This window comes from Alligator mississippiensis, chromosome 12, assembly GCF_030867095.1.
Source record: "Alligator mississippiensis isolate rAllMis1 chromosome 12, rAllMis1, whole genome shotgun sequence".
Classification (NCBI taxonomy): domain Eukaryota; kingdom Metazoa; phylum Chordata; order Crocodylia; family Alligatoridae; genus Alligator; species Alligator mississippiensis.
Window position 1 is genome coordinate 17,129,075 of NC_081835.1, and position 27,339 is coordinate 17,156,413.

Consider the following 27,339-nt stretch of genomic DNA (forward strand, 5'->3'; position numbering starts at 1 on the left):
ATATCATCCAACTGTATAATAAATCTTATTTCCCAAGTTTCCAGGGATCTTGCTACTGGCGTGAGTAACTTTCATGAAAAATCTTTTTGCTGACAGAAGGTCCAAATGCAAAATTGGAGTTGCTTTAGTTTTATTTTCCTCGGTAAACAGTTACTTAAAGCAACATTGTTTGGCTTCAAGAACGGGCTTAATGAAAACAGTACTCATCTGGGGCGATGGGGTTAGCAAAAATGAAGAATCTTTTATTGCAAAGTTTCTATGTAATTCAAAAAGCACAAGTTTTATCGTGAGATTGCCCTGGAATACAACTAAAAAGCATTCTGTTTGGCACAACTGGTTCTCATCTACTTGGCCTAATCTTACTTGAGAAATTAAGTGAAGTAGTAGAGAGCCTCTTCCTTCTCTTTATCAATTAGCCCTTGATTCTCATCTTCCTTTTCTTTGATGGGGGGAGGCTCAGAACGAAACACCAGTCTTCGGCCAGTCTGCAAAGAAACAAAAAGCACGCCAGAGCTTATTAAAGCAAATACTTCGGGCACAAGTACAAATTGTTTAAAGACGTGTTCTGCTGCAACAACTTAAGGTTTCCTTTTAAGAAAGGACAGCACCCCCTGCTTTCTGAATAACAACTTCCACTGCTCCCTCTGTTGCCTTCGTGTCAATTTTTGCTAATGAAAACTGCTCTTAGGTTGGCTCAGGGCTGTACTGGTGTGTTGTCATTGTCTGTTTTTCTGGGCTTGTACAAAGTTCCTGCACTTCAGGATTTTTAGCATTTGCATTAAAAATAGTCCAACTAAAACCTTATCTATCCCTTCCTGCTTTAAATGGTGAAAGGAAATGCTGGTGAAGCATGTAGAACACTTCAGCGGTTAGTGAAAAATGATTATTCTTCGCTAATTGAAGAATAATTGGATCCAAAGCATCTGCTTTATTCTCATTCTGCTGTGATTTTTTTTTTTTTTTTTAAAGCACATGACCTTGAACAAGTTATCAGTTTAACTGTGCTCAAAAAAATTGGTACAGTCTTGCCTTTCTGTTATACAGCTGTATTCATAATGACATGACTTTTCAGAGGTACCAAATAGGTATAACTCCAGTGGCAGGCAGAGATCCTGTTCTATGGTTCTGAGGTGCAGGTCAAAGCAGGGCAGCCCAGGAACAGCAGCAGGGCGAAGGTGGTCCTCCTGAGCTGCTTTCAGGTCTGGGACAGCCCTCGGTGTAAACTTAATCCAGGCAAATTGTGATAGATCTGCCTGTTCTTTGGCACCAGTACCAGGGCTTGAGGTACCCTTGGAAGGATAGCTGAGGTTTTATTTTGCTATTCCAGGCCCCTCTAATCATTACATAAGCTGAGATGCTTGCCCAAAGCTGTATCGTAAGGGCAATTGTGAATTGCTTGTGAACCAAGGAGCTTCTTTTCCTATGGATTCCACTCCAGTGGAAAGAAGTCACTGGATTACCTTTTTCTTTATATCAGCTTGTGCTCTTGCCAGTGCCCGCTGTATCCTCTCCTCCTGCAGCTGTCTCTGTTGTTTTATTTTTTCATCCCTGAGCCTTTTGGAAGAGTTGAGCAAAGCACATGAGTTAATGATAGGCAGAACTGAATTTTTTTTTTTATCCAGATTTCCAGTAAGAAAGACAAAGGCACAAGCCCAACTTCTAATGCAGGGAGTGCTCCATTTAGCTCTGAGAGCAGTTCTGTAACTCTAAACTGAATGCACTTGAGTGCAATTGATTCCCCCCTGCGCAAAGAATGCTTAAATGGAGAAGTGTAGAAGTGGACTTAGCAGGTAAGCACAGTTCTGTTTCTAGATCTGTCACTGACTTGTTGCATCTTCAGCAAGGCATTTGCACCCTAAAATAGGGCTAACGATACTTTGTGGGATGTTAAGTGCTTACCTTGTAACTGGTGCTTTTTCTTATCGTGAGTGCAAAATGCTACCAAATAGAAGAGTTGGCTTTGATATCCTATGATGTAAATGACTACACAAGTGCAAATCAATAGAACAATGCTTCTAATAAGATCTATGGAAGTAAAGCATTGAGTATGTCAAGTGGTAATCTTTAGCAGACTGCTTTGCCTCATGTACCAAAGTGGGCTTCCTTCCTTGTATACTCAACTGCAGTGGAAAGGAAGCCAATGCATTTTTGTTTCTCAATATTTTCTTGAAATTCTACCTAGTTTTAAATTTTTTCATTTTGGGTAACTTCATTCCCTGACATTTTGCTTTTCAGCAGGGTTGGGTAGATGGCTATTTGGGAGAATGCAACCCTGATTTCCTGGACAGCCCTGTAAAATAGCAAAAGAAGGCAGAGACATCAGAGCAACCTTTGAATTTTGAGTAGAGAAAAGGAGAAGCAGATACAGGGAATATGATGCTTAAATTACACCTTTTTCCACCCTTTCCATTGTATTTGTGATAGAACTGACCCCCCTAAATGTGTCTTCATATAGTCCACGATCTGATTGCTAGTGTGCTGCTTGCACTATGAATTGTCATTGGCCTACAGCATTTCACCAAACTATGGGGTATAGTAAACACACTAGAGGGTAGGAAGCGAATTCAGGTGGATCTGGATAGACTGGGGAAGTGGGTGGATCAGAATAGGACGCAATTTAACAAAGGTAAGTGCAAAGTGCTGCATCTGGGGAGAAGGAATCACCAATACACCTACAGACTGGGAAGTACCATTTTAAGTAGCACAGCAGCGGAAAGGGATCTCGGAGTCATGGTAGACACAAAAATGAACGAGTCGCCAATGTGACAAGGTAATAAGGTGCATTAGTAGGTGCATTATGAGCAGGTCTAGGGAGGTGATACTTCCCTTCTATGCGGCATTGGTGAGGCTGCAGCTGGAGTACTGGGTCCAGTTTTGGGCACCACACTTCAAGAGGGGTGTGGATAACCTGGAGAGGGTTCAGAGGAGGGCTATGTGTATGGTTGAGGGCCTGCAGGTAAGATCCTATGAAGACAGATTGAGGGACCTGAATCTCTTCAGCCTCTGCAAGAGAAGGCTGAGAGGTGATCTCGTGGCTGTCTACAAACTAATCAGGGGGGTCAGCAGGGAATAGGGGATACTCTATTTACCAGTTGCTAGAAACAACAGCCATAAACTGAAGGAGAGCAGATTTAGACTGGACATCAGGAAGAAATTCTTTACGGTGAGGGTTGCCAAAATATGAAATGGGCTTCCAAGGGAGATGGTGCTTTCCCTACCTTGCAGGTGTTCAAAAGGAGATAAACAAGCACCAGGCTGGGGTTACTTGACCCCAGCGCTCTTTCCTGCCCAGGGCAGGGGGTTGGACTCTATGATCTAATAGGTCCCTTCTGACCCTAGAAGTCTATGAAATCTTTGAAGTCAATGAGAGCACACCTCATCTTATGAGCGTGCATTTTTGTACGTGCACATGTGCTGTGTAGGAAATGGAGCTAGGTATGTGGCTTTGTCAAAGCAAAAATATTTCAGTTTGCCAGTGCTGCAGAATTCCCCAACCACTATAGTACAGAGAAGTCCTTGTACAGCAGATGTTCCTTTATCTTACCAAGATGGAAATAGGGGTGAAACAGCAGAATAATTCTTTTCTGTTTGATCAGCTTTTAAGTTAGCTACTGCTATCTTTGTTTATAGTTTTCTCTCTTAGAAGTGTAGCTCAGCTCATCATCACTTACTGAGACACAAGGATTTTTTGGGTGATATCTTTTACTTGGACCAACTACATGGTTGGAATAAAGTTGGACAAGGAATTGCATTTGAAAGCTGGTCCAATTTTACCCCAACCATGCAATTAGTCCAATAAAAGATGTTCCAAAAAAATCCTTGCCTCACAGCTACATCACTTCAGTGCTACCAATAATTTATTAGTAATATATGGACTTTTTGTTGTGCACCCTCAGTCTGCTTTGACATGTGAGAGCAGTTTCCCTGACTTATTTTTACCTTTGGAGTTTCAAAGATGCTGTTCAAACTAAACTAGAATGGCAAAGTGATGGTGCCCAGACAGAAAAAATGCCAGTTTTGGGGTAGCATTTCCTCTTACCTCATTCTCCGCTCCTTTTCTTTGGTTTTCTCAGCCTGTTCTATCTTTGCTTGTGGGACTCTCTCCAGACACTCCAGTAGGTCATCCAGTTGGTGCTCTATGACTGTTAGCATCTGCAGGGTTCCCAGATTGGCGTCATTTTCTCCAATACAACGTCGATAGACTTCCAGCACTTTTTTGCTCAGACTTGCCAACATTTTTTCCTATAGAGAAAAGATCAAGGGGAAAGGCTTTGGTTGGTGTAAACTCTTTCAGCTCCATTGAAGTTCCTTCCTTCCTTTTCATGTCCTTGTGACAAGATATTTAGCAGAATTTGGAGGTTCACTGGAATCTGACAGGGCTGTGCTGTGAGCACTTCTGTTATGGTCTGAAATGTGCAACCTCTGGGATGTCAACTGTGTCGAAGCACCCACACCAACCCAGCCCCCTCCATTGGAGTTGGGATGGGTATACCAGCTAAGGACCTCCCTAGTATAGTCAGCTAAATAATTTTAATTCCATTGGTAAACCTCAATTTCTTGTCTCGGGTGTTCATACTTTGAACTTCTAGGTCCAAAATGTGCATGTAAGGAAGGGTGCTAACCTCTCACCTCAGGAAATGTATTACATAGGCCAGCTTTGTCATGGGAAACAGCAAGGTGAGACTTTTCTCAGCAGTCTCCTATAGGCTCAGATCTTGATCTCCACACATACCTGAAACTCTGATTTGAACTCTCCAAAGGAAAAGACTTGAGCCTTGATTGCCAGGTCTTTTGCTGTCTCCTCTTCTTTGGCAATGGAGGCTTTCAGGGTAACTTCAAGCTGCTCTAGCTGAGCTATCTCTCGGCCCCTAATCCAGAAGGAAAGGAGCCAGGTCTCAAAAGGGTGCAACTTGGACACAGCTTTCCTCCAGGGTTGGTGGAGGTGACGGCTATACCCCCTCCTACCGGAAGATGGAGCCTCATGCCTTCATGGCATCACTCCCTTCTGGTTTGCAGGTTGTGCTCAGATTAGTTCTAATCTCCAAGAGCTAGAAGAAGATTCTGGCTTTCTGGGTTGGCATTTACTGCAGAGGGTTTTTATTAAATGTCTGAAACCTGAACACCAATAAATTAAGACAGAATGTAGATTCCTATTTACATGTATTTACAACAAGCTAAAAATGCACCTAAGTCACTATGTTGGCCTCCTGCCATGGCAAGGCTTTGATCCAATTGTAAGTGGATTTTTTGGTGATTTCCCCTGAAGAGGATTCTAATTTAAATGACAGTCAACGTTGGGGTTTATTCCAGCCCAGATCATTGGGCAGATACCTTTGTGCTTTATTTGACTGATCATCAGGTGTTGCTTCTAGAGTGAAACAAAGTTGACTTGTTCACCTTCTCCACCCAAGACCCCAGCTCTCCATCCAACAGTAGCTTGAGGATCAAGAGCCCAACTCAAACCTGAAGCCAGACCACTCCCCACAACACGCCCCCTCCAAACCCACTAGCTCAAAAGTGGCATGGTGAACACAGTTCATCTGAGCAATGCACAACAAGCAAGAGACTCTTCCTTAATTCTGCTCTGCATGGACCATCTAGTGGTCATCTATGATCTTGAGCACTATGATCTGTGTATTCAGGGGAGAGTCCAAAGCAGAAATGCATGCAGAATCCTTCATCTACTTACATTTTATTTTGTGTCGTGGTGAGAGCATGCTTCAGTTCATCTAGAGTTTCCTCGGTCTCCCGGGAATTCTGGATGAGGGACAGGTTCTGCTCTTCCAGCTCGGTGAAGATGTTCAGCAGCTGCTTTGGATCTGTAAAATACAGCTCTGGTGCCTGAGGTGGTAAATAAAGAATATTGGCTCCTTTAGTGTATCTAGCTTTCTAGCAATTAACAACCTGGATGCAGCAGTTGGGCTAAAGACTGCATCTTCTACGCACACTTATTACCCAGCATAGTAAATTACATAGCATGTACACAGAGCGATTCAGACATGTTGTCTGCCCCGAAGAGCTTACATGATAAATGAAAGAAAGCAAGATGTGGGTAGTGGTTCAGGGGAGGAACAGTGTGGGAGTTTTTCATATTGCATAGATGGGAGGAAGGGTCCCTGGAAGCAGAGGTGTCCATTGTGGAGGAGTATTACAGATACTGATTAGGTACATGTGGGCCTTCTAGATACCTGCTCCACCTTGACAACACAGGAACAGTGTCATGAACCTTTCTTTTGCTCTTTGGAGCTTTATTAAATGTATAGGAGAGAGTGGCTGCCTGGTCTCATTGTGCCCCAGGATCAGTAGTGTAATAGAAGGCACAAAGCTGAGGAGGAGGGAGGGATGGAGAAGGAGAACAGTAAGGAGAGGGGACTAGGAAGAGCGGGGTGTGGAGGAGGTTGAATGTGATGCTGTAAGGGGCAGGATGGGCTCTGTGGGAAGGAAGGCAGGGTGTGGGGTCACAGGGGAGAGGAAATGCCTAACAGCAGCATCTTACACCAGTGGGAGCAGTTGTTCTGCTCCGAGTCCTTTGCTGTGTTATTTGTATTGGGTCAAACCTTCTGGTACCCACAGGACCACGATTGCTTGTGGCTCCCTCTAGCTGAACATCTGCACTTAGCGCCTTACATCATCCTAAGCCACCAATGCCACAGTGCTTAGTTGGCAAGACTTCTTCCCAGGCTCATTCCCTCTTCCCCGGGAATCAAGGCCCTCTCCTTCCTAGCTCCAAGTCAGACATGCAGCGCTTTGGGCCAGTGGGAGCAGAGGGGGTTGTGGGCACTTCAGAAGGGATGTGACAAGACTTGGTCTCCAAGCACCTATGGGCTAGGCTGTTTCTAGCACTTTTTTCTTCCCTTTTCCCCTGTAACAGGGCAGTCTGCTCCATTAAGAGGATCCAAGCAGCCCAGTTAGGGCTCATCTCCTTGTAATTTGAAGGATTCTGGGATACGTAGTCTCAGTTGAACCACATGACCAAGACGAGGTGGCGAGTCTATCACAAAGTAGATCCTGCCATAAAGAGCCATTTCTCATGGCCTATCTATCCTGGTTTAACTAGATAAGCGATTTCCTTTTAATTAAATGTAATTGAAGTAATGCCAAAGGGTTTTATTTGGTTCCAATTCCCAGTCCAGTTCCCTGGGAACAGACTTAAATGGGAGTAAGCAAAATTAGAGCAAAGAGGTATCCATACAGAGGGGTAACTCGGATGCTACCAATTTCTCTGTAGAAAACTTTTTAGTAGGAGACGAGCCAGGTCGGAGGCAAAACCTGAGCTAGTTTTATTCACAGGAGCCCAAGCGCATCGGTTGGGAAAAGAGCAGCAGTTCGGTCCTGGGAAGAGGCAGGATCAAGGCCCGGAGACCTGAGCTCTTTGCTGAGTCCAGCAGAAAATGGCTGAGAAGAGAAGCAGGGCTGAGGGTTGTCCGTAACCTGAGATCCCAGGTGGACCCTACAGCATGGAGAAGTCCTGGACTCCATCACGGTGTGACTGGAGAGTGGGTTGGAAACCCCTGCGAATGGGGGAAGGAGAAGAAACAGAAGATGGCCAGGTCCTCGGAGAGGGCTGCATCCCAGTAAAGAGCCTGGATGGAAAATTCTGGATCTTTCCAGTTTTACTGGTCTTGTTTTGCACCCTACAGGGAGGACTTTCTGCTTTGGCCAGGTGATCAACTGGCTAAAACTGTTAACTCACCAAAGCATCCGAGTACCTGGAGAGAGGCAAAAAGAAGAACCTGGACGAGATGGATATGAGCCGAGCATAGTCTTACGCAGAACCCGGTAAGAACCCATAATGCCATCCTGTCTCAGCGGGAGGACTCCTTCCCCCCTCTTAACTACCTCTCCAGATGTCAGTACGCACAGAGAGGTCAAAAAAGTAAAAGAGTATTGGTAGCAGCTGGTTTTAAACTGGCATAAATAGTCATGGAGGTGCCTGGAAGGTCATTTGTACAGCATTCAAGTTTGCATGCATAATTGCAGCTGATGCTGGTTCGGATATTTCTGACTTTAAATAGACTGCTTTTGGAAGAAAGAGCTCCCTCAAAATCCTTTATTTTAACAATGATGGGGATTTTTAGAAGTTCACTTGCATTATTTATGCTCAGTATTTTCTTTTCTCCATTTCACTCGGTGTTGTCATTAGTTTAGTTTTTTTGTTTTCCAAGAGCTTGCCCTCATGGTATTTTCCTTGGTTCACAACATAAATGGTGTGCAGAAGAGGTTATTCATTTTTTTTGGAAATTAAATGGAGCGGATGCTACCTGAATTTATAGTCTTTTACAAAACTTCAGTGTCAGACAAAATATAGCACTTAACAAACTTGTGCCCCCCCTTTCCCCCCCAACAGAGGAAATAAAGTATTCTCTGTGTCCTGGGATTTAAATGATGTTAATTTCTAAGGAATCTAGATATCTGATAAGGAAACAGGCTTGAGCTTACAAGGAAATCTTTAGATACAATAGCACTATGATTGAATGAGCAATAGCAAGAAGGCAAAGGAAACCTGAATACCCAGTGAAGGAAAGTATGGGAAGACAAATCTTATAGCCGAGTCATTCAGTACAAGGCTACTGACCTCATCTTCATCCTCATCATCAGAGCAGACTGAATCTGCTTTCTCCATCGTTAGTGTAGCTGTCTCGCTCCTGTGAACAGATTTCTGGTGTCAGGCACTTAGAGAAAGGATTTCTCAAACTCTGTAAAACGAGATCTTGTCAGCAAGTGTATTATGACTATAGCTGCTACTTAAGTTGATAACAACTGCAAACAACCTCTGGTTTTTAGCTGTAAATAGCAGGCTATTTCCATGTCTAGTGTATAATACCTACCCATATTTGCTTCTAAATAGTGCTTTAAATGTTAAAAGGGTTGGGGGTCTTCTGTTAAATATTCATATGGCAATAGCCCCTCTGGCAATCCTGCTTACAGATAGGATTGTGTTGTAATAGGCTGTATACAGACATGGCCCCCGCCCAAAGTAGTTACAGTCTAAATAGTCTGGGGTCTATTTGATTGTTGCAAGGCCTTTCCACGAGTGTTGCAATAGCAGATGCAAGCCAGAACCAAAAGCACTGGTCTGTACAGCCCTGAACTTGAAGGGAGTCTGGGTCTGAATTTGCTGGATGAGCCATGTCCTATGTAATGGCCCGTACTGGTTCATGTGAAAAACCACTGGTCGAACGTGTGGTATGCAGCAGCCCTGTGCTTTAGCTTCCCAAAGGCTCAGAGCACCTCTCCTAAACAGTGGGGTCCCCACGCAACTGAGGCTATTGTGTGTGTATCTTTAATCCCCATATCCTGAGGCCAGGGGATAAATGGAGTGACTTGAAAGCTTGGTTAATGAGATAACTTTGGTTGTGATCCTGTAGCCACCAGCAAGCAGTATTGAAACAGGCTCCCTTGTTCCTACTTGGAAGTAATCCCGATGAAAAGCAACAGCCCCTCAAAGAAAAAATTCAGCTAGCAATCTGTTATTAGTGGGGCGCTAAAGCCATGGTTTTCCTGTATGAAGAGACCTACAAACCCTCACCAGTCGCCTTTTTAGAGAGTCAACCTTGTCTTCTTCTCCCACTTGCCACTGCTACTAAGTTACTGTGATTACAAGGGCAGTCCTTAGCAAGCACCTGTTACAGGGAATGTTCTTCTGCCTGATCCCAGTATAGGTTGACTACAACCTTAAGTAATTGAGTCTAATGCCTGGTAAAAGTAAATAGAGAGGATGCTATTGCAGTGAATTCAGACCTAGTGAAACTACTTTCCATACTGGCCTATTGTTGTGCCAAGGTATGGTAGGCCTGAGGCCAGCAAGAAAACTACAAGTCTCCCTTAATTAGGGAGTTCACTGGAAACACAGCAACTGGTTCCAGGGACAACAAATGTGAAAAGAGGGTTAGGAGTACAGGTCAAAGGTTAACGAGTGCTATGAGGGGGTACACCAAGCAGAGTACAGCGGCCAGCACCCACCGATCCTTGAAAAGTCCAAGGAGTCAGTGCATGCTGCCCAGTGCAACTCTGCCCAGAGACACGAGTGGGTGAGGGACTGGAAGACAGTCCCACAGTCACCGGGCTTCTTTCCACACAGGATGTGAATGACTGCAACAGCAATTCAGTTGAGAGCAACACTTCTACCCAAAGGGAAGTTTTGCTGTGGTGTTAAGGTCCGGGGTCACTGTACCTCCTTGCCAGAGCCTCTTGTAGCAGCAGACAGCAACTACAGCCCAACTTGCCAGAGTGCAGCACTTCTACTCCTTGTCCTTCTGGTAGCTCCATGGGGCTGCATCTTCTGGTTGAAGCCAGAAGGCAGCACTGGAGCATCTACATTCATCTTCTGCCTGGGAGAAGCCTTGTATTGTGCCATCTGGCAGAGGGGCTGGCAGAAGGAGGGTGTGGCATTGCAGAGGATCTTTGAGAGAAGGCTCTCTAAGGTTTGCTCAAGCCACACAAGCCAAACTTGGCCCACAGAGCCATGTCATCCATCCCACAGGGCTCCCCAAGGGTCCAGAAATTTGACAGTGGGGGAGTGGCAGCAGCCTTAATTACTGCTCCCCTTCTGCCAAATTTCTGGACCTGAAGGGAGTCCCGCCAACCAGACAACGTGACCCTTGTGCCAGACTGCAGCAGCACGTGTACGGATCCTGGTGTGCAGGATCAGGTGGGGGCATGGCTAGATCAGGACAGCACATGGCCAGATCAGGCCCGGCATGGGATCCAGCCCATGGATGGACCCCACACCACTCATCTTGCCTGCGGGGTCAAAAAGGTTGGGCACTACTGCTCTGGGTAGATCCCTCAGATGATACATAAGGGGATAGCTCCACTGAACTCAGTGGACCTACAGCAACTGAAGGTCCAGCCCCTTGCATTTTGATTTGCTGTACTGACGTTTCCAGGTGATTGAATCCAGACCACTTTCTCAAGAAGCACAGCAGGCAAAGGATAAGCACTGTCTTACATGTACCTATGTCTGCTCTCATCCTATTTAGATCTCAACTGGATTTACGATCATTGCCTTTGCTGCATGTCTCATACTTACACCCATCTTGCTGACAGAGGCTTGGGGTTCTGCTTTGAGGGCATTTTGCCTTGCTTGATGGATTCCTTCCTCTGGCTCTGGCTTACAGGCCTGAGTTCGAGCTCCTCTGCAGAGAAATCAACACTCGGACGTTCTGCAGAGCCGGTGGTAGGAAACCTGCCTTGTTTGGACTGTGATGTCAGCTCCCGGCCTAAACACAAGAGGGACATATACTCAGAAGCGGGGAACTGCGTACAGTAAGGATCAGTCCGATTCTTTTCCTGGAGGCACATACCTTTGGGCACAGGGGGCAAAGTGGAAGTGTTTTCTTCTTTTGCCCTAGAGGCCATTTTCATCTCCCTCTTCTTCATCTGCTTCTTTTCGTATTCTTCCTGCCATTCTTTTGGAGACAGCTGGTAGAGGAAATCCCTGTACATCGTGTACTCCTGCAGAGTGTCTTCAAGCCTGGATATTTCACTAGGAGAGAGGCAGCAAATGGATTGCAGAAGGTAGGTTTGACTGTGCTGATAAACTTTTCTGAAAAGCAATTTTATCCAAATAGCACCATCTCACTTGTTGAGTGCAGGGAGAGTCTGAGCTGCAAGCTATAATGACAACCATTAGGTTTCACCTCAGCCCTCTTGGTTCTGCAGGACAGGTTCCTTATCCCAGCTTCAATTTAACCTCTGCACCTACAGAAACCCAGTAGAGGTATAGGTGCTGTGCAGGTATCCTGAAATGCCTCATCTTTAATTACAATGGAGATGATAGAATACAGTTAAGCTAAGCTCAGCTCGAGCTAGTAGGCTCAGCTACTGGGGAAAAAAACCCAGAGACTTTGGAGATCAAGGCCATAATTTCCAGATGTGAATACATTCCAGATTTGTGCATGCTATTACAGTGCTTACACAGAAAAATTGTTCAACATCTTAGATGCACACCTGATCATTTGCACACGATGATGGCCAATTTGCATGCAGAATAGATGTAACTTGGCAAGTCTATTAGCCGCCCAGTTGTGTACCTATTTGGGAGCCTGCCTTTGCACTCAAGCACTTAAAAGAATTAAGATGCAAATGTCTCTAGGTGTTCCCAACAGTGATGCAGAGCTTCATTAATGAAACTGCACAGCTGAACATCAAGCTTTTGGGATGCAAATACGTTGATACACCAGTGAAGTGAAGATTTACCTCAGATTGTAATTTGTCAGAGTGAGCCTTATCTCCAGGGTTTTTAAGTAAAGCCAATCTCCAGCATCCATCCCAAATCTTATCTATAACCTTATCTAAGGTGGCTGAAGGTACTGTGGGAGTTTTATAAAACAGATACACTAGTTACCTTATTACCATGCTTTCATTATTTTAAAAAGCCTGAACCTTCTTTCTGTGTGCCACTTCCCAGCATGGAGGAATACTTTTGCTTTGCTGTGATATGGAAGAATGGAGTTTTCAGTTTAGCCATAACCAACCATCAGTTTAAGTTTACCCAAAATGGAAACTTTTAGGTTTCTTGGTGCAATAACCAAACTGAAAAATTTCTTTTTGGGTCAACCCAAACCATTTTATTTGATCTCAAACAAACAGTTTCACATCACTGCTGAGTTTCTTAACTTTATTGCTGATATTTAGGTTGATTGGGAAATGAAAAGATCATTTCAAAAGAAAAAAGTTGAAGCTTTTTCCTTAGAAACATTTATTGCCTGAAATGAAACATTTCAATGCGTTTGACATTTTTCCCCATTCTTTTTTTTTTCCTGTCAAATTCAACCCAAATTTCCGGCTGCCCTCTGTACTTGCATTGTCTGACAAATTCACTATTTATAAAGCGTGCCCAACTCATTTCAACATTGCCATCAGCCAGCACATCAGTGACGGCTGATTGTGCCAGTTTACACCAAGACTGATTATTGGCCCACTGTCTGGTAACTCTTTTTAGGATCATTGGAAGGGCCTGGCTGAGCGCAAGGATTGGGCAAGCACTGCAGTCATCGAGGAGAACATTAAAGCCCCAGCTATTTTTTTAGTGGACAGGAACATAAGTGTAGTGAGGACAGCATTATCCAACTGTGATGAGATTGCATCACAATCAAAGGTTGCTGCAACATGAATTTATTTGCATTGCTCCATTATGTAACTGGTCTCTTGCGGCACTTAGTTCCAGATGACACCGACAATATCGCAGAATGGAGTTCCACAAGGTTCGTTAAACATGCCCACTAATGTCCCCTGGGTTGTTACCTTTGGATGTTCATCATTTGTGCCGTAAGCTCACGGATCTCTATTATTTTATCCATCTTTGCTTTGGTTTCTCTCTCAGCACTAGGGATGAAGAATACACAAAAATAACTTCAGGAATAGCATGCAAATATGCAGAGCACAGGAGATCTAGAGGGGCATGGGGAGAAGGGTAGTGAATGGGGGGAAATAAAAGGGGCATGAGGAAATCTTTATATTTGAAAATACACCATACAAAGTTCATCCTGATGGCCAGGAGGACTGAAGCCCTCCATTTATCCTTCACAGTGTCCAATAATGTTGTCACAATTAGAGCAGAGTCTGATTGCAGTGGCTTGCTCCATTCTCAGCTTCTCTACACTTCTATGATACTTCTTGTCTACTGGATTGAAATAGTTTCTATTTTCACCCAGGGCACTGTTCACACTGTTATGATTTGGACATAGCTGCTGCCTTTAATTAATAAAGGTTAAGCTTCTTTATAGAACTAGGTAGCTAAATTAACAGCAGCCCCCACTCTAATCACAGGCATATGCCACCATCCAAAACAAAGCCTCATATGGTTATACGGGGGGCGTTTTGCTGCCTATCGTTTTGTGGAAGTTTGTAGAAGAATGGACCAAAGGAACAAGGGAAGAAGGAAACAAGGGAGCAACAGACACTAATTGAACAAGCACTGAGCATGTGAGCATTGGGGAGATCTTGGAGAAAGAACAAAAAATTTTTGGGCAGAGTGCTGGCTGAAAGGGGCTTGGAATGGTGGACAAACACGTGGTTCGGTTGATGCTGTGCTCAGAGAAACAGGACTTTGTATGCTCTTTATAAACAAGACTGCATCAAAGCAACGCCCTATGGAAATCCCCTGCAATACCTCAAACTTAGCTAAGTGCTCCAGTCAGTGAACAGTAACAATATTTCCCCCCACACCATTCACCTTTATGGGATAGATGGAAAGAATTTCAGGTCTCAAATGATTTTTTTTGAGTGTGGTATTATAAGGGATGATAGAGAAGCAGAAGTCCCTCCTCCAACCCATTTCCCATGGTCATGTTTCTTTACCAGGGTCTGGGACAGGTGACTTAGAACACAGTATTTCTCACAGACTTAGTGTAGCCACATTCATGTTTTTTCAGTGGAACAGGATCACACTTGGGTGCTGACGTATTACTTAGGTATGTAATAGGTATGTAATAGATGGAAGAGGATCTGGTCCTAAGAGTCTGTACTGTGTTGAGCCAGTGTGAACCTAGTTAGAGGTCCATGGGTGAAGAACATCTGCTTGGGAATTTGGCTGAGGCTGCTCTACCATTTTTGCAATGGGTGGAAGTAAGGGCCAGCTCAGTGACAAAGGGCAGTTGCTGCTGCTGGCTGGGAAGAAGGTGACCACAGGTGACTACTCGGTCTGGAAAACTCAAGCTGGGAATCAGTAGAAGCACCACCTTCACTAAGTGTTAAATCTCCCCATTGGACTCCGAAGTGGGTTGGAGCAGCTGATGTCATTTGTACCTCCTTTCCACAGCTTTAGTTTATTGCACGTAATGGGCAGAATGCTGCAAGGAGTATTTTAGCAATCTGCTGTGTGATGTCTGAATTTGGAGGGCCTGTGTGTAACGCCTAGGACTGGAACTGAAACAGTGATACCCATAAATGGGGGCTTGACTCTGCAGTCTCTCTATATATCGAGCTCCTACAGATGGTAGTGGGAACACTGGTATGGCAGGAGTCTTCCCTGTGAGACCACTCCATGTTCAGACATGGTTACCAGAGACCACAGGGGCTATCCCACTACTTGCGTTACATTTTCAGGGCCTGAGCGGAGTTTTTATCATTCTCCTTCAGGAAATCATCAAACATGGCGGCGTCCTTCTCCAGGTACTGTTCAGCCTTTTCCAGCTTTGCTTCCTCTTCAGCTGCTAGGTTTTCCAGCTTCTGAATCTCATCTCTCTTTATTGCGATGGCATACTGAAATCAACCCAAAAAGGCAGCCTTGTGACTCACTCCAAATCTCCACTCAGCTTGGTTTATTTAAAGTGCTGGTCCCTTTCTGGCTGCTGCTGCCATTATGACATCAAACACAGAAATAACCACACTTTGATAGCAGCTTTTGTTGAGGATTTCAAAGAGCTTTTTGCCTCCAGACACTCACTTGCAGTGGGTGGACTGAGGCATGGAGGTGTTTAATGCGTCACACAGCAAATTAACAGGAAAACTAAAAACAGAACCCAGGGGAATTAAAACCCAGCTCCCTTTCTGAACCACTAGATAGCATGCTTGGCTTTAGCTGAATTACAGTGATGTGACACTGGAGTAGCAATGAGCTATCAGGTCCTATCTGTCTAGGTGTGCTGTCTGAGTAGCTGAGTCTCTCACAAACTTTAATTATTTGATCCTCCCAGCCGCCCTGCACTTTGTTTTCCAGGTGAGGAGCAATGAGAGATTAAGTGAATTATGCAAGACTATGCAGCAAGTCTTGGGCTGAGTCCCACTACAGTGCACCAGCCACAAAACCAACATAATCACTGAGACCAGCTCCCCGGTTCCCTCTTCTAAGCACTATGCAATGCCCTATTTGAAATAAAAACATGCAAGAGAAGAGGTCACAGCATAGTTGCTTCAATGAAATCGTATTTATAAACTAGAGGCATTTACCTGCATACGAAACATCTCCCTTTTCTTGTTTATATATTCATGCAGGCTCTCTTTTTCCACCTGCTGGTCTGAAATGATGGAAGAAAAGTTGTGGGTGTGGGAGGGGGACCATGGAGTCAAGGCAAAAAAACACAGCAATCAAACAGAGGGTAAATGCAAACCTGTATTTCATAATGGGGGCTCATTCTGATGGGGCAGATGTCTGTGCTTGAGACCTGAATGAGAAGTCCTGATTATACAGTATCTTTTGGACAAGGTTATATCAAGCTTGGGATCTTTGTCTGCTGGAGAGGAAAGCCAGGTAGGAGATGGGTAGCAGAAAGTGAGCTGAATGACCTTGACTTTGACTAGAGGACCAGCAAAGATGTGGGAGCCTTTCAGCACTTGAATGGGGTCAGAGTGTTTTTAGCTGACAGAAAAACCAGGATCATTTTTTGAAGCTGAGAGTTCCAGATAATTGCTTTAAAGAGCAGAGCTCTTAGCCTTTGTGGCATTTGGTTTTTGTTATTAAGGTCTGTGTTCAACACTGCATTTAAGCATCAAAGCTTAGAAAAAAGGAGACAAAGCACATAAAACCAGAGGTTGAGGCTTGAGGGTGTATATGAAGCAACAAGGAAGGCAGAGGTGTAGTTCTTGGGCTCCATTCTCCAGATAAGTCAGCTTTATACTGACTAGAATGGAGTTACATCAGTGTCAGGATCAAACTGATAAGAGAGTGGAAAATCACCCCTTTCCAGAAGAGCCAAATCCTGGTCCTATGTCAGTCACTGGTAAATCTCCTCTTACCTTTCACAAGATCAGTATTACGATTTGCCCTTAAGCCCAGCAAAGTGCAACTTTGCTAGATCACAACTCAGCAGAAAGATTTCCACACCCCAGAGTCTTGAGGATCCCTAAGCCAAAGCCTGTGATGACTTGCTTCCCTGGCAGCAGTGCTGAGGTCAAGAAACAAGAAACCTTGCAGCTCTCATTCTCCCTACGTGGCTTTGTTTTAGTCCATCATGTGCATTTCCTACCTTTGGTCACTGCTATCTTCCATGAGAGACTTTCTTGGAGGGCTCTCATTCGCTCTGTTTCTGCTGCCAGTTCTCTGTCCTCTTCCTCCTCTTCCTTCTGAAGCTGTTTCTTGAACTCTGATTGCTTTACATTCATCATACTGGAGTAGGTCATCTTCTCATGGATTTTCATGGTCTTTTTTCGCTGACGTTCCTATGGTGAGACTTCAATTAAGTGGTCACCTTATACTTGTCAAGTACTTTGTCCAGAATAGATTTCAATAACTCAAGATTTTCACCCTGTAGCAAATCTCACCATTAGGTTGTTTTTCTGCCTATTCAGCTGAAGTGTAGTATCTCAGTTTCTTCCCATAACTACTAGGGATACTGGGAGCAGCCAAAACACTTTATCTCTTTTCTTGGCATTTCCAGCCCTCAGCTTACAGAGTCTTACTGTAGATCCTCCCTCGCGCTGTATTTTAACCAGTCTAAACATGGTCAGTGCCCGTGTTTTCATATGTGGGTTGTTCCTGAGTGGGAGAATGGGGACTTGGAGAATCTCCTGTTCATTTGTCCATTACTGGGATAGCATTTGTCCTTCCATCCAAAAGAAGTTAATCTCTAGGACCAACCAAAATTCAAGGGACCTACAGGCAGAAGCTCATGGCTTCCACCGTATTGCCTTGTGTCAGCAGTCCCTTAGGGAACAGTCCTGCTATAGCTGGGCTGTCAGAAACTTCACTCAGTCTCCTCGCCCTGTAGCAACCATAAGAAAAGCCCTCCAAGATAGTGAGGAGTCAAAAAGCATGGTACTGGGTGCGCTCCCACCACCAGCTCCATTTGGGGAGGGTGTGTTTTCCCCTTCCAGGGACCTTGGGCCCTGAATTCATTTATCCTTCCATCCAAAGCATCTGTTTAGCTGAGTGTTCAGAAGCTAGCACTGAACACTAACATGCAGGCTGTCCAAGGAAAGGGATGTGCCTGGTTAACTTCAAAATGGGAGATCTGGGAAACTGGATCAATGCTGGAGAAATAGAAGGGCCTATGGCAGCTGCTTTATTTAACAGGGACAGGAATGGTCCATCTGCCATTACTTGTTCGAAAAAAAAAGAAGCCATCCAAAACAATATGTGTAAGAATAGCCATTAAATGTCCACCCAGACTGTCAGCTGGTATGAGTCAGCCTAGCTCCATTAACTTCACTAGGTTCCAGCTGGCTTCAGATAATCTACATTGCTTTACATCAGCGGAGAGTCTGGTCTATGATGTTCCTTTATACAGCAATTTAATTTTTATTCAGCCTTTATGCATGCAGTCATCTTATTTGCAATGCATTTCAGCCTTTTTAGCTTTTATATGCATTCCTCCATTTCTTTTTTTATCCATACCTTCTTAGCTTTTTCTCTTTCCTTGTCTCTTAATAGGAAGATATCAGTATCTGAAGGGATTTTAAATGGGTTTTTCATCATCTGTGACTCATCCTCATCTGTGCATGCTGTAAGACATACGACACAGTTAGCAGAATCTCTTTGTAGTGAAAATTATGAGCTCTGTTCTGATCAAAGTCATGTTAGTGCTATTCAACTTGTCCAACGTATTTTAAACAGACGTCAGTTTATAACAGATCTCCAAATATGGGATTGTTCCCTGTGGAGACAAGCATTTTCAGAGTAAACTTCCCTAGAAATGGAGACTTCACAAGGGGCAAAACAGCAAAAGCCTGGTCCTATTCCACCTGCAAGGCTCATAAATGGCATCTAAGCATCTACACGTGAACCTGTTCCATCTGTCTGGACTTCCTGAAAAACAATTTCCTTTTGTAATGTGCCTTCATCTTAGGTATCAGACTACGTCACAAAAAGTACTGATGAATATTATTGCATTAATGCTTTTTCATTGCAAATCCTACCTGAGTAAACAGAATAAAAACTCCAAGTAAGGAGACCAGGATTTGGCCATATTAAAGGAGTTTACTCTATCATAGTATCGCTGATGGACCCTCTTACATATAGCATTAAAAAGTAGCATGCTTTCAGTATTTTGAGGAGCCTGTGACGGCAAAGCAAAGACCTCACTGTTCCTCTCTTCGCTTCCCCAGTCCATTTCCCTGGGGCCAAGTCCTAAAGCCTTTACTCAGTGTTATACTTTGGGAGAGCTCACCCTGAAGCTAATGTTGGATAGAAACATAAGGAACAGTTTCCAGATTTGACCCATTGCTAACAGTTAAAACTTGAAGGAGCCTCCTGAGGTTACCTGAAGGTGTAGCTGTTGCTTCCATTCCAGATTTGGGAGATTGTGATGCTGTTTGCTGAGATATTGTTCTTGATCCTGATCCAAAAAAACACAATGAATCAATAGCCATCAATAGCCAATGCAAATTGTAGAACAAGCAATGCCTGAAGCAATAGGAATGATCTCCAAAGCTTTGTGTTTATTGCCTTTTCATAGACCTCACCTACAAGTAGCTGTGGAAGCCTGTCACTGCGAATTGTGCACTTTAGCCCCTGCCTCTCCTCCTAGTTCCCTCAACATCCTTACCTTGGTCAGGGAGAACAGCTTGTTTTTCCCTTTTAGTAGCTTTGTCTGGTTTGTATGGGGAATGCTTGTTACTCAACTCCACGTGAGGGGTTACACTTATATTCAGAACATATCGAAAATAAGGTTTTTGAATAGTTTTGCACCCTTTGGCTGCACTGTTGCTGGGATGTTGGGATTTGTACTTTGAGTTCCACTGACCTGAAATGTATGCAAGCCACCCCAGCATCTGGGGGAAGAGACTCTGTGAGATACGTTACCAGAGCATGTTTTTCCAATCCAGACTGAAGGGCTGGTCTGAAGGGAAATGAACACAATAGCCTGTTGCCAATCCGACCTCAAGGTCATTTCCTGATCAGAGTGAGGTCATTTTTCACATCTTGTGCTGAACCATGTGGTGGTTTTTGATGGGAAAAAGGACAATTTATTCAGGTAAAAAAATACATCTGTGAATAAATTTAGGCTGGAAATCAGGAAAAGCCTCCAAAGCCTCAGGGGAATGGAGGTTATGAAACAGCCTTCCAGTTGGAGTAGTGGGGACTAATTATTTTTAACATGAAGTCTGGTTAGTTTACAAACAGGGTTATATGACATGGTTGCCTATAATAGCAGGACCCAGGACACGATTACCCAGAAATCTCCTCTAAAACATAAATTCCTCCATGTTTCAGTGCCTACTTCTTTTCACTAGGTTTTAATCCAACTGCAAGCCAGGCTTTCGGATGGGTTGAAGACATGGTATCCTAGCTTAAGGGCTCACAACATCCATACACCAGGACTTCTTTTGGTAATGTAGCAATGTCCTCTCTTTTCCTCTTCCTCATTGGCATGTCTTCCATGATTGTCTTATCTGTGGGTCTGAACGTGGCTGACGAGGCCAATTCGGGAGTGACACTATGTTGTAACTCAGGCACGTGAATCTGGTGGCTCCGGATTCTTGATTCATTTGGACATGTCGTTTCTGCCCCTCCCAGTCTCTTGTTGTTCCCGTAAGGTTTCAAAGTGCTGAGATCCTTGCAGCAGCCTCTTCCTCCATTTGGGGCAATGCTCCATGACGTATGAAAGTGGTGGTTCCTAGTAACAGATCTATCACAGATCCCTTTGAGGTTAAGACGGGAGTTAAGCAAGACTGCATCATTGCTCCAAGACTCTTCTCAGTATTCCTCACCATGATGCTACATCTGACCACCAACAAGCTTCCAGTCAGAGTGAAGCTAAACTACCAAATGAATGGTAAACTGTTTAATCTCTGCCAGCTCTAAGCCAAAACCAAGACCACCCTGAACTCAGTCATTGAGCTCCAGTACATTGATGATGCTATGCTTACTCGGAAGCAGACCTTCAGGCAACTGATGTCTTTCCTGAGGCATATAAGAAAATGGGATTGATGCCTAACATTCAGAAAACTGAGGTCCTCCATCAACAAGCTCTTAATGAGCAGTCCCTGATTCCAGTAATTCAGAGTCACGGTGTGACTCTGGAGAACATTGAGTATTTCCCATACCTTGGAAGCCATCTCTTGCAGAAGGCTGACATGGAAGAAATCCAGGATCATCTCAAATGAGCAAAGCAGCCTTCAGATGCCTGAGGAAATGGTGCTTGGAGATTGCAATATCAGATACAAAGCCAGGCTCATGGTTTATCAAGCAGTTGTGATCCCCACCTTATTGTATGGAGCTGAGACATGGACAACATACAGAAGACACTCAAGTTGCTGGAGAAGTACCATCAGTGCTGCCTATGGCAAATCCTTCAAGGCCAGTGGAAAGATAGACACACTAACATCAGTGCCCTATGGCAAGCAACCACCACAAGCATTGAGGGCAATGATCATCCAACATCAACTTCGCTGGGCCGGTCACATCATCTGTATGACAGGCTCCAGACTCCTGAAGCAAGTTTTATTGTCCCAACTCAGTTAAGGTATACGCTTAAGAGGAGGGCAGAGAAAGCGCCAACTTGAACAAATGCAACACCAACATCAATTCATGGAAGACTATTGCCCAGGACCTCCACAAATGGTGGAAGAAGGAAGCAATATGTACATACATAGGAGTTGACCTGAAGCCCACAGTCATCAATGGGAGTGTTTTCATGGACTTCAGGAGGCTTTGCTTCAGACCCAAAGGTACAAATTCTGCAACAAATTCTAAGTAGAGTTATTCGGATTAAAGACAGTGAATTTGGCACAGAGTGGTTTAAATTCCCTTTTGAGGGCATATCCAAAGGTAACAAATCTTTGGCCAGGAAATACCTGTTGCGCCCTCCCAGAATACTTAAAAGGAATTTGCTTGTGTTTAGTTTTGGCATCACATTTCTGCTATATAAGGAGCAAAATATTACTAACAGCAACTCTCATGCTCTCTATCTAGCACCACAGATCAGAGTACCCCTGCCATTCCCCAGTTCATGCTATGAACCCATCATTAGATTTGTACTTTGCAAGTGAGTTACTGCTTAAGATTCTTACTTGAAATGGCTCCGGAGCTGCAGGTTTCTTGGGACTGGATTGAACGCGTATGGGACAAAGCTGACATGCTGTAGGAATTCTGTCCTGATGGATTTTAGGGAAGGGATTGGCCTGGCTGGCAGTTGAGACTCTTTTTCCTGATGTTCTTGCAGTGCTATTATACTCTCTACTAGCGATTCTATGGAGAAAGCATAATTATTTTATTGCATTAGATAGAATGAATTTATTTCCAATTTTCCTTAACCAAAACATATAGCTGCTGAGTTTCCCTCATTCCTGGCTTAGATGTGGGGGAAGGGCATGTATGACTTGCCCTGGTGTATTTCCATCACAGACAGCAGGGTCACTCCAGATGTGCACTGCTGTAATGGGGAGCAGAATGCATCCACCTCCATTTGTACTAATTTTATGACTATTTTTAAGCACCATTATTTGCACTCTCCCCTCTGCTAAGGACAGCCTCTTCTTCCTGCATATAAAATCCCTTCTGTCTTCCCACCCAAAACCTAAAACCTCCTATATCCTTGACTTGGCTTTCATGCTCTATCGGCTCCAGGTCCAAGGCAAGGGGAAAGAAGAACATTCCTTTGAGAACCCGCCTCACTTCCCACGATACCTGGCTTCCCTTACGGGTCTGATCCAGCTCTCCTGTTTATTTTGTGAGCTCTAAGCAGATCAGTATGGATGGTATGCCTATGTCATCATCAAACTTCTGCTATAATGACATAAGAAACTCCTTTGAATATGTTGGAGGAAGGTGGCAAACATCTGGAAGTTCACACCCTCTCAATACAAACTTTGGAGATCTAAAACCTTCCTACTATACTACTAATGCAGATGGTCTCTTGCAGGACAGTGAACATTGTGTATTGCCATTATAGTGAAACATAATGTAGTACTCAGGCCCTTGCTGGTCCAGGTTATATGCAGGTGGCAATGACTTTTTTGTGAAATTCTTTGAGAGAAACATTGCTTTGTAACACACTTAACAAATCATAAAACCCTATGGCTTTCCCTATGGTTAATTTCAAACTGTTAATGTCGCCAAGGTTTTTCTGATGAATTATTGTTTGCACAGCACTTTGAAATACTGCCAATCCCTACAGAAGTGCTAATAGACCTAATGAGCATTATTAAGCTCTGTATGGAAAAAGAAGAATTGCTGTGTCATTACAATCTTCTGGTGCATGTGTCAATGCCTCTGACATTTTTTATGCTTCAGCAGCTTGATAGCAGCGAACGGTAGTGTATGAATCAATTAACAAGCTGTACTTATTTTTAATGCACGGATACATTTATGAGCCACATCTCCCCAGCATCAACCTGCTTGGCAGAAAAAAAAAGGCTAAATAAAAGTACACAGTCATTCTAAAAATAGCATGAATCATCAGTTGCTGTGTTGCCCTAGCACTGGATAGACATTGTACAAATCCAAGTAAAGAATTTAAACAGCACAGGGAAGGCAGGAGATGCTACAGGGAAAATATCACAAGACTTGTACTTTAGTTTAGACCAGTGGTTCTCAACCTTTTTTGTACCAGGACCCATTTGTAAACATTGATGGCCAGTCCTGACCCAGTGCCCCTCACTCCTGGCCTGCTGCCCCCAGCCCCCCAGTGTGTGGGGTGGAGGGGGAGTGTGTGTGTGTGACATGGGGGGGCCCCCAAGCTGTCCCTTGCAGGCTGGAACCCTGCCTGCCTGCAAGGGAAAAGCCACAGTTTCCCATGTTTTTCTCCTTTAAAGAAGGATCCATTTTTAATGTTTTTTTCACCACCCTTGCATATATTCTTGTGACCCACTTTTGGGTCGCGACCCACGGGCAGGGCCGGATTAATCTTTTAGTGGGCCCTAGGCAAACAAACGTGTGGGCCCCTACTTGTTTTCACTCAACAATTATAATATGTAAAATAAGCACATCTGGGACCCTTCTTCACTTAGGGCCTTAGACATATGCCTAGTTTGCCTATGTGTTAATCCGGCCCTGCCTGCGGGCTGAGAAACGCTGCTCTAGAGCAGGTCCTTTCTAGATGGATGTCCTGCAAAAGACACACACACATACATACACTACGGGATTCCCTAGTAAAATGTGCACACCCCCATGTGATTCCTTAGTAAAATGCGCACGTACGTGATTTTCTAGCAAGACACGCACAGATACACATGTGATTCCCTAGTAAAATGTGCACACACACACACATACACACACTACATGCGATTTCCTAGTAAAATGAGCACCCATGTGATTCCCTGGCAACAGACACACAGACATGTGATTCTCTAGTAAAATTCACACACAGAGATGCATGTACACACACACACACACACACACACACACTACATGTGATTCCCTTGTAAAATGCACACACGTATGATTCTCTAGCAAAAGACACACACACACACTACATGTGATTCCCTTGTAAAATGCACACATGTATGATTCTCTAGCAGAAGACACACAGACACACTAATGCACACACACACTACATGTGATTCCCTTGTAAAATGCGCATACACGGGAATTCCCTAGCAAAAGACACACACACACACACACACACACACACACACACACACACACACACACACTACATGTGATTCCCTAGTAAAGTGCCTGATGCTTCCAGGGTCTCGGTGAGAAGCTGCACTGGATGCCCATCAAGGGAGAAGGGGGCAGGCTGCGCCTCCCTGTCCCGGCTTCTCACCCGGCTCGGGGCCCCGCCGGGATCCGCGCCCCTCGGGCAGTCGCAGCGAGGCGGGCTCAAGCCCTTGCCGCAGCTTCCACTTCGCTCCGCGGCTGCTTTTGTTCTGCACGCTTGTTTGCGTTGTCAAGGCTACCATTCTTCCCCGTTGCCAGGTGACCCCCGACGTCATAAGGGAAGGAACGCTTGCGTCACTTCGGTGCGCTGTTGCAGAAGGAGCGGCAGGGCTGCTGAGTCTGTGCGGGGGGCGGGAGATGCTCGCATCCCCGGGTTCTTCCTGCCGGCTGGGCCCGGGCTCTTTCTCCCCGGAGTCTAGGGAACATTTTCATGAGCACACTGGGGATGTTGCTGAGCGAGCATTAACCACATCACCGCAGTGATTAGAGAGAGGGGAGGCAGTCATCTGTAAGCAGCCAGAGCAGAAATTCTGGGGTCCTGCCCTGTTTGTCGTTTTCTCTTTGAGTTATAAGCGTCCCTTGCCTCAGTTTCCCCATCTGTATCACATGAGGAAGCAAATGTCGAGCTGTAAAGCAGTATTTATGAGAAGGGCTCATATAAAATCAATTACATCAGAGCAAAATATTCTGCTTATTCATTTCTAAGAGTGTATTGGTATTGGAAATATATAGGAAAAAAAGCATATAGGGTTTTTTTTTTTTGTTCTTGTTTTTGAAGGAGGGTTTTGGGATCTTATGGAGCCTTTGTTTTCTTTTCTTCCATGTTACTCCCAAAGGGACAACATTAGTTTCATATTTATTAATGTTTTGTGTTGATGACTAGCAATTGAGCTTTCTAAAATAGCTTCTCACACTGGCAGATTTGCAGATGGTTTTGCTTATATGAACCTCTAGTCTATACTATGCTATAAATAACTGGAATTTTGTTTAAAGAACAGACGTTTCCTATTTCATTGTCATGTACGTGATTTCCCATAATTGCTGGTTACTAAGTATTGGATTTTGTGAACTGTAGTCTATGAGTGATTTGGGTAAAAGGAGGAAGATGCTTGTAAAGGAGGAAATTTCCATTTCCACCCCACGAAAATACTTTCACATTCAGTAGGGATGCAGAAAATTACAGGACAATCTAGTACTGTTTTAGTACAGCTGTCTATTTGAAAATATCCCAAAATGCTGTAGATGTGAATCAGAAGGGAAATGGCAAAGCCATTTTCCTATAAAAAATAAAAAAAATCAAGGAACAAATTTGACTTGAGCTGCACTTCTAGACGTGTATTAAGTGACCCAGACTTTGTTCAGAAATACAGATTTATAATGAAACTGCAGATTGACAGCGGTAGTGGTGTGAATAGACACAATGAAATGCATTAAATGTAGGAATCTAGGAGACTGGAACAGCTATAACTCTAATATCTGGAGTCATTGTTCATGCCGAGCGATGGGAATTCTATAGCTATTGTTCTGTTCCATGCTAGCCTTGCTTAAAGTTTTGTTACTTTATACTACAATGGAGATTCTTTTTTTTAAAGAAAAAGAAACTTATACTGTCAAATGGAGCAATAAGATCTTTGATATATGTCTGGAAATTTTACTTTTGAAGCCATTTATGAAATATTTGTGCCTCATCCATTTTCCAGAAGCATTTGTGCTTTGCTTTTTTTTTTTTTTTTTTTTTTGAGGACACAGAGATTCATAGATCTTAAGACTAGAAGGACATGAGGAGTCTATTTTTAGCAGCCTTTAACTTTGTCAATGAATGAAATAAATTACATGTGCACATCTTGGGGAAGAACCACCCTCGGGACAGGGAGTGCACAGCTGACCCGTGCTGTAGCTTGTTAGTTACGTTCACGTGGGTTCATGGTGGTGTCGCGTGACCACATCTAGGAGCATGTTAAATGGTTGGCAGAAAGGACCATTCTCTTGTTCAGTGAGGCCAGAAACCTCTCCAGGGGCTAGATTCAGGGTTTACCAGTTATCATCTAATGGCTGAAAGCAGAATATTTAGCTCACAGGCGTTTTCAAGGAGCATGGGACTGGAGTTCAGAATGTGGGGCTCTTTTCCTCTGTTCCTAGACTCACTGGGTGATCTTGGACAGGTCACTTGATGTCCCTCAGTTTTCTCTTCTGTGAAATGGGAAAATCCTCATAGGTGTGAAGGCTAATTAATGAAATTGTTTACTGTGAAATGCTATGAGAGATGAAGTTTATTTTCTATTTATGGGGACTTTTTGCCATCTTTAATTTTCCCTGAGCCTGTGGAAGGGCATGTGTGCTCGAAAACTTGCAGAAAAAGATTTGTTTTGTTGCGATTTCTTAGTTGGTCTAATAAAAGGTATCGTCTCTGAACCAAGAGTTCTAGAGTTCTGCATTTTATGAGAGATGAGAGCCACATACATATCTAGACAGAAGGCAATGCAACCTTATATGTGTTTCCAGCAAGGGACTTGCCTATTACTAGTAGATTCTAGGGCAGTGTTTTTTAGTCTTTATCACTCTCTTTGATTCTCTCAAAGGGGCTTCTTTATTTTGTTTCTCCCCCTCTCCCCATATAAACTAAAGCTGGATATGTCCTAAGTTAAGTACATAGAAAGAAAAGAACTAAAATAAAAGCCAAATAACCAGCCGGAGAACTGCAGTTCTTTCTATGAGTTGCTGAATTCTGGGTTTCTCCAGATGCCTGGGCAGCCCCTAGTATAGCCAGGGGCTGATCACATCTATTTGCAACTTTCCAAATGCTGACTACAGGCCGTGCTGTCCTTTGACCCCCTGGGCTGACCCAGTGTGGA

General features: G+C 44.0%; 1 protein-coding gene across 2 annotated transcripts; it reads right to left on the minus strand.

The window, feature by feature from the left end:
- Positions 1-211: 211 nt before the first annotated feature.
- CFAP100 (cilia and flagella associated protein 100) lies at positions 212-24,714 on the minus strand. Of its 2 annotated transcripts, XM_014604643.3 has the most exons (16): positions 24,594-24,714; positions 21,895-22,072; positions 19,143-19,217; positions 18,278-18,384; positions 16,911-17,103; positions 15,895-15,962; positions 15,044-15,207; positions 13,249-13,329; positions 11,307-11,488; positions 11,033-11,222; positions 8,576-8,645; positions 5,690-5,841; positions 4,733-4,868; positions 4,040-4,242; positions 1,461-1,554; positions 212-485 (listed from the first exon to the last, which is right to left on the minus strand). In XM_014604643.3, the coding sequence occupies exons 2-16, from the start codon at positions 21,959-21,961 to the stop codon at positions 372-374; spliced, it is 1,896 nt and encodes a 631-aa protein (XP_014460129.1). In that variant the 5' UTR covers positions 21,962-22,072; positions 24,594-24,714; the 3' UTR covers positions 212-371. The 2 variants fall into 2 exon arrangements, with proteins under 2 accessions (XP_014460129.1, XP_059571786.1); XM_059715803.1 differs by lacking the exons at positions 16,911-17,103; positions 18,278-18,384; positions 19,143-19,217.
- Between the last annotated feature and the right edge of the window lie 2,625 nt (positions 24,715-27,339).

Excerpts from the sequence above, each read along its gene's own strand:
- CFAP100 (XM_014604643.3), bottom strand. The coding sequence starts at position 21,961 with ATGTCAGCTTTGTCCCATACGCGTTCAATCCAGTCCCAAGAAACCTGC. Across the intron at positions 11,489-13,248 it reads CAAATGATGAACATCCAAAG|TGAAATATCCAGGCTTGAAG; the intron begins GTAACAACCCAG and ends CCTCTCTCCTAG. Across the intron at positions 5,842-8,575 it reads ATGATGAGGATGAAGATGAG|GCACCAGAGCTGTATTTTAC; the intron begins GTCAGTAGCCTT and ends TTACCACCTCAG.